The sequence below is a fragment of the Bos taurus genome, chromosome 23 (genome assembly GCF_002263795.3).
Source record: "Bos taurus isolate L1 Dominette 01449 registration number 42190680 breed Hereford chromosome 23, ARS-UCD2.0, whole genome shotgun sequence".
NCBI lineage: Eukaryota > Metazoa > Chordata > Mammalia > Artiodactyla > Bovidae > Bos > Bos taurus.
The window spans coordinates 13,479,252-13,491,406 of record NC_037350.1 but is presented as its reverse complement, the minus strand read 5'-3'; the positions used below and the strand labels follow the sequence as shown (position 1 = coordinate 13,491,406).

At 41.1% G+C, this 12,155-nt stretch overlaps 1 protein-coding gene across 6 annotated transcripts in view; it reads left to right on the top strand.

Annotated features, from left to right (window-relative positions):
• KIF6 (kinesin family member 6) overlaps nucleotides 1-12,155 on the top strand; it is a 421,799-nt gene that overhangs the window by 126,200 nt on the left and 283,444 nt on the right. For all 6 annotated transcript variants that reach the window (XM_024983810.2, XM_024983806.2, XM_024983811.2 and 3 more), the window contains exon 6: nucleotides 2,883-3,012. In XM_024983810.2, coding sequence (XP_024839578.1) covers nucleotides 2,883-3,012 — 130 coding nt within the window. The remainder of the gene's footprint in view (nucleotides 1-2,882; nucleotides 3,013-12,155) is intronic.

Sequence of the window (12,155 nt, the reverse complement as noted above, 5' to 3'; positions counted from 1 at the left end):
GCTAAGCTCAAGTGAAAAATCAGAAAAGAGTCAGAGAAATTACATGGTGATGAGTTACAAAAGACGACTGAGATTTCTATGCAGAAAAATTGAAGCACATGCAAATTGTGATCACAGCGACACAGCTGGACAAGCACCCGGAAGTAAATATAGAAGCATAACACTTCTGCAGGACATTGCAGATCAGAGGCTCTGAGCGATTTAGCCAAATGCTGCCGATGACATTCCATACTTCCTATATTATGCTTCTAACTATTCTTTGTAAATGTAACCTGAATCAGTGAGCCATTCAGGTTATCTAAAAGGTTGAACACTTTTAGAATTCTGTGCATGCTGGTTTTCTGCATTTTTTTTTTTTAATTTCAGTGAGGTAATGGTGAGGAGATTATGTATGATATCACATTTAGATTTTTTGACTCAGCCATGATATAAACCCTGTGGATGTCCAGGAAGATCCATAATCCCCAGTTGAGCATTAGTTATTGCTGTGATTAATGGGTGGCTTAGTTTACCCATCAGTGGCATGGTCAGGGAGGTAGAAAAAGGAAACTTCCTGTGGAAGGACAAGCTTTTTAAAATTCACAGGGACCTTGCCTGTTAGTAGATATATGACCCAAAGTGACTTCAACCAGTAAAATGAGTAACTCTCCTCTTTGGGCTTAGGTGGAGCTGGGTGGAAAGTAACTATAAAGAAACCAGAAACCTTCCCATCTGTCCACCTTGTATGGTCATTAAAGATGAAGTCAGTAACTCTCAATCTTGGCTGCACGATAGAATCACCTGGAGCCTTTACAGACTCTGGTACCCAGTCCGCACCCATATTTGATTTGAATATTTGATTTGAATATTCAAATCAATATCTTTAAAGAGGACACCTGGTGCTGATGTATTGTTTGGTTTACGCTCTGAAGACTGGTCCTGTATGCAGCCAGGGTGAGAATGACTGGATTAAAGGAGTCTTTCGGTGCCCAGGGAGTGTGGGCATCCTCCTCTTTGAATCATTTTCTGCTCCCTCGTCTCCCCCTTTTCTGATCTTGCACAGGATGGTTCTGTATCTGACTTGGTCTTACAGCATATATTGCAGGTTACTTTGCCTCAGAGTAGAAGAATTTGTTTTCTTCTTCATGTTGTAAAAGACAGAACTCTCCTCTTTTCTCACTTCTGATGTACTGTCTCATCACTCATTTCATGCTTTTATCTTCCTTCCCATATTACTTAACTTCTTTCACCTTTGAGATGTAGAATCTGTAGATTTAGGAGGAATTCTGACTTTTGTATCCCTAGGGATTGCATTTACCAAACCTTCTCAAGCATTTCAGAAGAATCACAGTGGAAATAAAGCTTAAGGAATAAAGAGGGTTCCTAAAAATAGAGCACAATTCATCTATTTCAGTTTAAAAAATGCCTTCATATTTTCCAAGCTTTTTTCTTTAACTCTTAAAGCATTTTTAATAAGCTGACTTATGAGCCTTGTTGAAAAATAAATAAAATACACTTGTTTCCATTAAGGGAAGAGATCTTTTTCCATCTCATTGGTATTATTGAAGGAGACAAAAAGAAGTCCAAAACTTGGCAACGAGCTGCATTATTAGTGACATATTGGTCACAGATGGGCTGGAAAAACTACACTTTCTTCCTGCAATTAGTATTTTAAGTGCCCACAAATTACATATGAAAATCCAGAGAGTCCCCTTACAGAAGGGAAGGCTGAAAAATTATGGGCTTTGCAAAATCTTCACTTTTAAAGTTTTCTAAGTGTGTTTTTGTCAGTAGGTGAGTGACACATGTTCACTTGTTGGTGGTACTTTGAAGGGAGGCGTGATGATGATGGCAGGCTAGATGATGCCAGCAGACCTCCTGGCATCAGTTCTGCTGTTGTGAGCGAGTGCAGACACCCGGAGAGACACTTGGCAACACTTGTGAATTACAGATTTCCTTTCCTCAACAATTTTAAAAATGATCACGAAGGCAAAACTCAAGAGGTAACAGGGAACTCTCTTTAGTAATTCTGTTGCTTGAATTTGTAGTCCTTTCAAAGAAGACTCTTAGGAATTTAGCCAAATTGTGTTCCAGAAGTTGCCAGAAAGTCCTAACAGGACTCTGAGGAGAGTTTTGACAAGCCAGCTCTGGAGACAGTGTTAAGATTCACGTGGGAGGAAACAGTATTGGCACCAAAATGTCTCTTGAGGAGTTTTAATAAGTGAATGTAATTCCAAACCTAAGGAGTCAATGGAAGGAAAAGTGATGTTGTAAAAGAAGAAAGATCAAAAAACATATCTGATGGACATAAAAATAATAATTATAAACTAGGATTTTATTAGAAGACTTCTTGAGAATTTTTAACTCACCTTAATAAGAAAACCAGGGAATAACTCCCAGAGGGATGACAGATGCCTCAATTTTCATCGTGTTTAAATTGGTGAGCTAACCAGTTTGAAATGTCACATAGATTGAAGTAATATGAAATTGAACAAAAGGGAAAAATTAGAAGGAGAAAAATCAGTACCACCTAATGTAAGAAACTGAATTATGACATGGCAAAAAAGAGGCATAGCCAAGCTTCCTGACACAGGTAGAAGGTTATCCACGGGCATTTTAAATTCAGTAAGAATATGCATTTTCAGATGCTCTGGGGATCTGATGATTCCCAGTAAAGCTGCCTTTGAATTAGGAGCTTGTAATGGACTTTTCAGCCCCAAAGCTATTTGGTAGTACTGTCGGGAATGTCGGTATTGGATGCTAATCCAGTACTGTCTGGTGTCTTGGGTACGTCTTGATTTTATAAATTCAAGGCGTCACACATACGGCCTTCAAAAAAGAAACCTGTAAGAAAGACTTGAAGTTCTTTTCCCTCTCAAAGCTGTTGTTTCCTTTTTCCCTAGGAAAGTGACAGTCCTGGAGGACCCCGATCAGAATATCCACCTGAAAAACTTGTCTCTTCATCAGGCGGCCACAGAGGAAGAAGCTCTGAATCTGCTTTTCTTGGGTGACACCAACAGAATGATTGCAGAGGTAATAAGCTTTTCTCTGCAAGCTGTGTTTGCACACTGTAAGATATAATGGAATCTGGGCGACAGCAATGACTTTAAACATAATCTCATCCAAATCCCATGTTTTAGGAAAAGGAAACCTAGAACCAGAGAATTGAGGAGACTTTCTCGAGGTCTTTTAGCTAGTTAATGAGCAGGGACTAAAATCTAGTCTCTTTTAATTTTGTATTTTTAAATTTTATACAAATTGATTTGCAGCCAGCCCATGACAACTCATCGGAAGTCTTCATTATAGGAATTTTTGCTTAATTTTTGAAACTTAAAATTACATAGCTTATTCTTCCTAACCTCCAGTCATCCATATACTGGCATTTAGCTATCATGGGTTTAGAGAATGAAGAATGTAGAATAATACCTGGAACATAGGAAGTGCTCTGTGCATTTGCAGCTCTTGTTGGCAGATCCAGGAACACTGCCATGGTGTGTGATAGAAGTATGCATCCATGCAATATTGGGGATATTCTTGTGCTAAAAGCTATTTATTGCTAATCTGATATTCACACCTAACTGGTCACCTATATTTTGCCTTGGAACCATAAGCAGGAGACAGGATTAACCCAGCTGGGTCATGGGCCTCAACCAGTTACTGATTGGAGATGGAGGGTCACAAAAATCTCATTCAGCGCCACTGCACTGAAAGGAATTAAGTAGCGCTACTGGTGATTTGGGTGGTGGTGGTGTGGAAACAGGCACTTTCCTTTTCAAACCATGCTCCCTGAGTTCTGTGTTCTACCTTGTCTCTGATGACAAACAGCAGAAGAGACAATAAGCTGGGAGGAAAAGTAGTCTGAGAAAGTCTCCCTCAAGCGACTTTCCTTCTGCCCCATTTTCACCCCTTGGAATGTACCACCTTAAATACAAGACAGATAAATGGGAAATCAGGTAGTGAAAGCATGGTGTTGACATCTGTCATTGCGCTGGGCCCTTCGTTTCATTGTTGTTTTACTGGTTCTGCATCAGTACTTTTCAACAGACTAGCTTAAAAATGTTGATTTGAGGTGCCACATATAATATGGATTTAAGGACCCTTAAATTATCATTTTCACTTAAAGAGAGCTGCACCTAGTTTTTAATTTCAGAATATTTTCTGTTGTTTACAGTGTTTTGCATTTGTGTATCGTTTCAACATTTTGCCCACGAAGTCATCCATCGTGCTCATTTGTCACAGTAATTGAAGGGACAGGAATAAAAGCAGATTAAGAAGTAGGGAGTGTAATAATGAAAGATTTAACATGTTTCACTAAAAATCCTCCTCCTCCATACATAGTTTAATCAACAGCAAACTGAGAGGTACAGACTGTAAATGGGTCCTGCCCACGAACGGAGTATGAAAAAGAAAAATGGGAGATCATAAATGCTCCTGGAAAACATGAGGCGAAACCTACCCCTGCCTCTTTGCTGACCGTCTTCCTAAAGTGACTCATCCCGGAGGAGTCTAGGCCTTGTTCTCACAATTCCATCCCTTCACCTTGAACGGGTCAGGGAGGGCTCCTGGCCCTGGTTCACCATGGCCCCTGTTAGCGAATTTGCGCTTTCAAAGTTATGCCTCTAACTTGAGCCAACTGCATCTTCTCAGATTATTGTTGTGTAAAGTTTTGAGGACCTTGAGCTTCCTTTGTATAAGCTCTTCTGTTCTACCATCTTACAAAATTCTGACAGTCTTTTCCTATTATTTACCACTGAGTGTTTCGCAATAGTATAAATAGCTGAAACCTGGAGAAGTCCAATTCTAATAATGCTGATTGTGCAGTACTTTAAAATTTTATTCATTTTTTAATTTTTTTCCTGTGTGAAGCCTGATTGCTTTTAAACCAAGTCTAATAGGTTTTGGATGTTTCTGTGCTTGCTTTTATTTTTTTCTCTGGTAATAACTACCATGTTCTATCAAGAACCTACTCAGTAGACTTGTCACTGTTGTGGATACTTGTACGTATTATTTCTGACTCTCATTTTATAGATGGAAACTAAGGCTCAAAGAGTTAGACTGCTTGCGCAAGGTCGCACCGCTAGTAGGTGGCAGAACTGGGCTTCAGCTCCAAGTCTGACCATTTCAGAAGCTTATGTTCTTTCCTTACACCACAATTCATGAGCACGGTAATCAAATTGACACATGTCAGATTTTTCAAGTGAGGATACATTTCTGAATTATTTAAAAAGCATAGCAAGTATGGAACACTTCAGCTTATCTCTTGAATTCATTGAAAGCAAATACATAAAAATATAAATGAAGAATAACTGTCAATCCCTGGAAATACTTTATTGTTCAGAGTCTCCAGAGAGGCATGCTTTAGATTACAACTGAGCTGTCAGAATGTAATTTGTCAGCACGCAATGAGCTTACCAGGATAAAAAGAACACACTAATCATTTTTTTTCAGAAGACGAGGTTCCCAATTTCCCATTTACACAGAGAAATCCAGAAGTTGCTATGGTAACCAGAAAACATTTGCAAAACAAAGCCTGAATAGGGGGACCAAAGCAAGCATACTCTTCCCTTTTAAGTTCTCCTACCGAGAGCCAGAATTTTAAGGAAAAGTTATTAAGAGTAGCTTCATCCTCTTCTTATTTTTAGAACCCACTCTTAAATAATTTCTGTAATCCTACCAATGTTTTGAATAAAACCTGATTATATCCTTGGGGTAGAATTTTTTTTTTTTTTTTCAAAAGTTGATTTGCTGTGCCAAAGAGAATAAATACTGTAAAAGCTGAACTGTTTGTGACCCAACGTCAAAGCCCACCAGTAGCAAGTATGACTTGGTACTTTTTGTCTTAGCATTGAAATGTTGCTCTCAATTAATTAAACCTAATTGGACAAGACATTCTGCATTCGATCAGCAGGCCCTGCACAGCCCCATTGCTGAGATGATTTGCCCAGCCCCACCCACAGTCTAGAGCACGCTGTCCCCACGTGTGGCCCGAGGATAGCTTGTATCAGGATACGCCATGCTAGTCCAAAGACACAGGACCCCATATCTGATGGATGGGTTCATGTTCTCAGCAGTGGAGCCCAGGAATACGCATTCTAGCATTTTAAGTGTGCCCAGTCTAAATTTGGGGCAGTTCGGGTTTTACTGTTAAGAAGCTGGTTGAAACCCACTCCCAGAGAAGTATGTGAACAGATCCCTATTCTGTGCCCTTGCCAACACCACAAGATTGGAAAGTTCTGCCAATTTGGTAGTCAAAAGAATTTTGTTCTAACTTGTATTTTTGATTACCAAATTCTTTTATACCTTTATTTGCCATCTGCATTTCTGTTTCTGATTATTTCTACTTGCTCTTCTGTCAAGATCCAGGTAAAATCCAGGATTTTTTTTAACTGCATCTTGACAGAAGCTGTGCTAGATTAACAAAATCAGATGTTCCTTCTAGGAGCAATCTCCACTGGGGAAAGTGCCATTTAAGTATTCATTTTAGGAAGCCACAGTGTTGCTCAAAGTGAATAATTAGACCGCATGCGTGCTAAGTCACTTCAGTTGTGTCTGACTCTTTGCGACCCATGGACTGTAGCCCTCCATACTCCTGTATCCATGGGATTCTCCAGGCAAGAGTACTGGAGTGGGTTGCCATGCCCTCCTCCAGGGGATCTTCCTGACCTAGGGAGCAAATTCTGGGTCTGCTGAATCTCCAGCGTTGGGAGGCAAGTTCTTTACCACTAGCGCCACCTGGGAAGCCCATAATTAAACCAACACGGCATTATTTTACAAGCAACTTTGGAGAAGAGAATAGTGTCTGGGGATCCTTTCTACCAAAACTCCACAGTACTGTCTTTTGTGCCTTAAATTGTCTCACCTTATCTAATTCCCATGTTGGAGTCCTAGTACCTCTAGTACCTCAGAATATGTAGCCTTATTGAGAGATAATGTCTTTACAGAGGTGATCAACTCAAAATGGGGTCATTCGTGTGGGCCCTAATCCAACATCACTGATACCCTTTGCTGCTGCTGCTGCTAAGTCGCTTCAGTTGTGTCCAACTCTGTGCGACCCCATAGACTGCAGCCCACCAGGCTACCCCCTCCCTGGGATTCTCCAGGCAAGAGTACTGGAGTGGGTTGCCATTGCCTTCTCCGACTGGTACCCTTATAAAGTAGGAAATTTGGAGACAGACAGATATAGAGGGAGTGTGTCATGTGAACATGAGAACAGTCATCTACAAGCTGAGGAGAAAGGCCTGGGGCGGAGCCCTTCCTCACAGTCCTCAGAAGGAATTACCAGCCCTGCCAACACCTCCGTTTGGGATGTCTAGCCTTCAGAACTGTAAGATAGCAAATTTCTATTGTTGAAGTTGCCTAGTTTTTGTGCTGGAGAACTAACACAGTGTCCAAATAACCTCGGATATAATTTCTTATATGATTGTTACCTGGTGTTGCTCTTTACCTTGATAAATTCAGAAGCAATAATATGCTAAATTCCTACGTGATGCTAGTGGTAAAGAACCCACCTGCCAATGCAGGAGACATAAAGGACGCCAGTTCAATCCCTGGGTTGGAAAGACACCCTGGAGGAGGGCATGGCAACCCAGTCCAGTATTCTTGCCTGGAGAAGCCCATGGACAGAGGAGTCTGGCAGCCACAGTCCATGGGGTCGCAAAGAGCTGGATGCAACTGAAGTGACTTAGCACACACACCATATGCTAAATATATATAGTATAATGGGCTTCCCAGGTGGCACTATGCTATGCTATGCTAAGTCACTTCAGTCGTGTCCGACTCTGTGTGACCCCATAGACGGCAGCCCACCAGGCTTCCCCGTCCCTGGGATTCTCCAGGCAAGAACACTGGAGTGGGTTGCCATTTCCTTCTCCAATGCATGAAAGTGAAAAGAGAAAGTGAAGTCACTCAGTCGTGTCCGACTCTTCGCGACCCCATGGACTGCAGCCCACCCGGCTCCTCCGTCCATGGGATTTTCCAGGCAAGAGTACTGGAGTGGGTGCCATCGCCTTCTCCCCAGGTGGCACTAGTGGTAAAGAATCTGCGTGCCAGTGCAGGAGACACAAAGAACATGGGTTCGACCCCTGGGTCAGGAAGATCCCTTGGAGAAGGAAATGACAACCTACTCCAGTATTCTTGCCTAGAAAATCCCATGAACAGAGGAGCCTGGGGAGCTACAGTCCATGGGGCTATAAAGAGTTGGTGAAGACTGAGAGACTGCACACACACGTATAGTATAACATTTGGAAAGACACTACAGTCCTCAGCTGGCAACTGTTTAAAACAAGACTATAGTTGTGTTCTGCTGTAGTCTCTCAGCACCTGGCAACTATGTAGTTGGTCAGTCATCAATTTTTATTTTTTTAATTCACGTAGAGAAGAAGACTTGATGATTTCAGGAGAAAGGACCTGTAATCCCAGGCCCAGAATTGGGGTGATTTTATGGTACACAGTGCCTCTTGGGGAGTACAGAGGATATCACAGATGACTTTGACAGTTTAAAATTTAATTTGTGGTGCTTCAACCCTTTTGGAAGAGGTTACTTTCTAAATAACCAGCCTACCAACAGCATTTATGGGATTTGTAAATTATTTTCCTAGGAGCTCTTAGAGGTCTTTCTGCCTAATTCTTCGGTTGAAATTTAAAAAAAAAAAAAAGTATACTCAATGTATCTGAGTTGTACTGACGTGTTTTGTAAGCTCTCAGACTTTGCACTCCACCAAACTTTTTACTGAGTTGTGTGACCTTGTGGAAGTGCAAAGGCAGTTGGGAGACAGGCTGTGAATGGAGTTAGTAGGTTTGTGCAGATACTGGTGCTGAAACAGCTGTCACTGGACACGTTGTCTAATAGCATGAGGACAGCACAGTAAGGAAACAGCAGCTTTACTGTGTGATTGTGTTTGTCAACAGCTCTCTAAGCCTCGAGCTTCTTGTGTAGTGTGTGTGAGAAACAAGAGAATTTGGGTTGCAATTAGAGTTCTGGCATCATATTCCACTAGACTATTAGAGAGACACTGAATAAAACAACCTCACAGATTTTTTTTTGAAAGATTTATTAGTTGTATATAATTAGCAAGTGTTCTCCAAGATTTGTAAACCTGGGAAGCGCAGAATACTTGACAGGCTAAATCCATCTCACCCTGCTCTTATTATAATAAGAAGAGCATTCGTTTATCATTACGCTCAATAGGCAGCTGGTTCAGTTCAGTTCAGTTGCTCAGTTGTGTCCAACTCTTTGTGACACCATGAACCGCAGCATGCCAGGCCTCCCTGTCCATCACCAACTGCCAGAGTCTACCCAAACCCATGTCCATTGAGTTGGTGATGCCATCCAACCATCTCACCCTCTGTCATCCCCTTCTCCTCCTGCCCTCAATCTTTCCCAGCATCAGGGTCTTTTCAAATGAGTCAGCTCTTCCCATCAGGTGGCCAAAGTACTGGAGTTTCAGCTTCAACATCAGTCCTTCCAGTGAACACCCAGGACTGATCTCCTTTAGGATGGACTGGTTGGATCTCCTTGCAGTCCAAGGGACTCTCAAGAGTCTTCTCCAACACCGCAGTTCAAAAGCATCAATTCTCTGGCACTCAGCTTTCTTTATAGTCCAACTCTCACATCTATACATGACTACTGGAAAAATGATAGCCTTGACTAGATGGACCTTTGTGGACAAAGTAATGTCTCTGCTTTTGAATATGCTCTCTAGGTTGGTCATAACTTTCCTTCCAAGGAGTAAGCGTCTTTTAATTTCATGGCTGCAATCACCATCTGTGGTGATTTTGGAACCCCAAAAAACAAAGTCAGCTACTGCTTCCACTGTTTTCCCATCTATTTGCCATGAAGTGATGGGACCAGATGCCATGTTCTTCATTTTCTGAATGTTGAGCTTTAAGCCAACTTTTTCACTCTCCTCTTTCACTTTCATCAAGAGGCTTTTTAGTTCCTCTTCACTTTCTGCCCTAAGGGTGGTGTCATCTGCATATCTGAGGTTATTGATATTTCTCCTGGCAATCCTGATTCCATCCTGTGCTTCTTCCAGCCCAGCATTTCTCATGATGTACTCTGCAAATAAGTTAAATAAGCAGGGTGACAATATACAGCCTTGATGTACTCCTTTTCCTATTTAGAACCGTCTGTTTTTCTATGTCCAGTTCTAACTGTTGCTTCCTGACCTGCATATAGGTTTCTCAAGAGGCAGGTCAGGTGGTCTGGTATTCCCATCTCTTTCAGAATTTTCCACAGTTGATTGTGATCCACACAGTCAAAGGCTTTGGCATAGTCAATAAAACAGGGACGGCGGAGCCTGGTGGGCTGCCGTCTATGGGGTCGCACAAGTCGGACACGACTGAAGCGACTTAACAGCAGCAGCAGCAGCAGATGTTTTTCTGGAACTCTCTTGCTTTTTCCATGATCTAGCGGATGTTGGCAATTTGATCTCTGGTTCCTCTGCCTTTTCTAAAACCAGCTTGAACATCTGGAAGTTCACGGTTCACGTATTGCTGAAGCCTGGCTTGGAGAATTTTGAACATTAATTACTAGCGTGTGAGATGAGTGCAATTGTGCGGTAGTTTTAGCATTCTTTGGCATTGCCTTTCTTTGGGATTGGAATGAAAACTGACCTTTTCCAGTCCTGTGGCCACTGCTGAGTTTTCCAAATTTGCAGGCATATTGAGTGCAGCACTTTCACAGCATCATCTTTCAGGATTTGAAATAGCTCAACTGGAATTCCATCACCTCCACTAGCTTTGTTCATAGTGATGCTTCCCAAGGCCCACTTGACTTCACATTCCAGGATGTCTGGCTCTAGGTGAATGTGAGTGATCACACCATTGTGATTATCTGGGTTGTGAAGATCTTTTTTGTACAGTTCTGTGTATTCTTGACACATCTTCTTAATATCTTCTGCTTCTGTTAGGTCCATACCATTTCTGTCCTTTATTGAGCCCATTTTTGAATGAAATATTCCCTTGATATCTCTAATTTTCTTGAAGAGATCGCTAGCCTTTCCCATTCTATTGTTTTCCTCTATTTCTTTGCATTGATCACTGAAGAAGGCTTTCTTATCTCTCCTTGCTAATCTTTGGAACTCTGCATTCAAATGGGAATATCATTCCTTTTCTCCTTTGCTTTTTGCTTCCCTTCTTTTCACAGCTATTTGTAAGGCTTCCTCAGACAGCCATTTTGCTTTTTTGCATTTCTTTTCCTTGGGAATGGTCTTGATTCCTGTCTCCTGTACAATGTCATGAACCTCTGTCCATAGTTCACCAGGCACTCTGTCTATCAAATTTAGTCCCTTAAATCTATTTCTCAATTCCACTGTATAGTCATAAGGGATTTGATTTAAGCAGCTAGGAGCCTTAGCAAAAGATGTGTTGACAATTCTAACTTCTTCTCTAACCTACTGAATATATGTTATTAGGTATAGAAAGAAGGGAACATGAATGTTGAGCCCTTAGTATATCCCAGGCATTTTTCTCCCTCTTTTTTTATATTTTATATATGAGAAATATGCAGTCATTCTTAACTAGTGATTCTGTCTTATAACATCATTTGCATTCTGCTCTCATCTAACCTGATTAATAGTATTGCATGAACCATGAATTTCAAATCTAAAACGTTTATTAAAATAAATGAAGTGGTACAGTGCAGCCATTATTAGAATATTAAAATGTACTTAACCCATATACATAATTAGAGAAACACAATCTTATTGGCCGTAAAAACTTAGCTCCTGAGTTTCTTCTGATGTTTAAAATTCTGATTTCTGATTAAACAGCAGAAAAAAAGTAGCCTTTACTCTGTTACTAAAACCCACCAACAACAGTGACAAAAAATGAAAAGTAGAAGGGGAAAGCCATCATCAGTGAAATAAGGAAATAGCCATAACCCCAAACCATGAGGAAATCTGCCAAATATTATGAAGTTTGAATTACGGTGAGGGAGGTTGCTGAGAGCCAACACATATATCCTCCAACCTCAGGCAGGATACAGTTTTGCCTTAAAGAAAGGGTCACAATTCTTAAATGCAAATCCAATGATCTTCTGGTTAGAGTGATGAGATCTAAGGACACAGGCAAGTAAGATAGAGAAATGTGATTTAGATATTCATTCTGCACTATAGAAGGTGAGTCCAAAAGAGTTAAAGACAGGCCGTTTTTATGGTTAGTAGTCTAGGCTTATG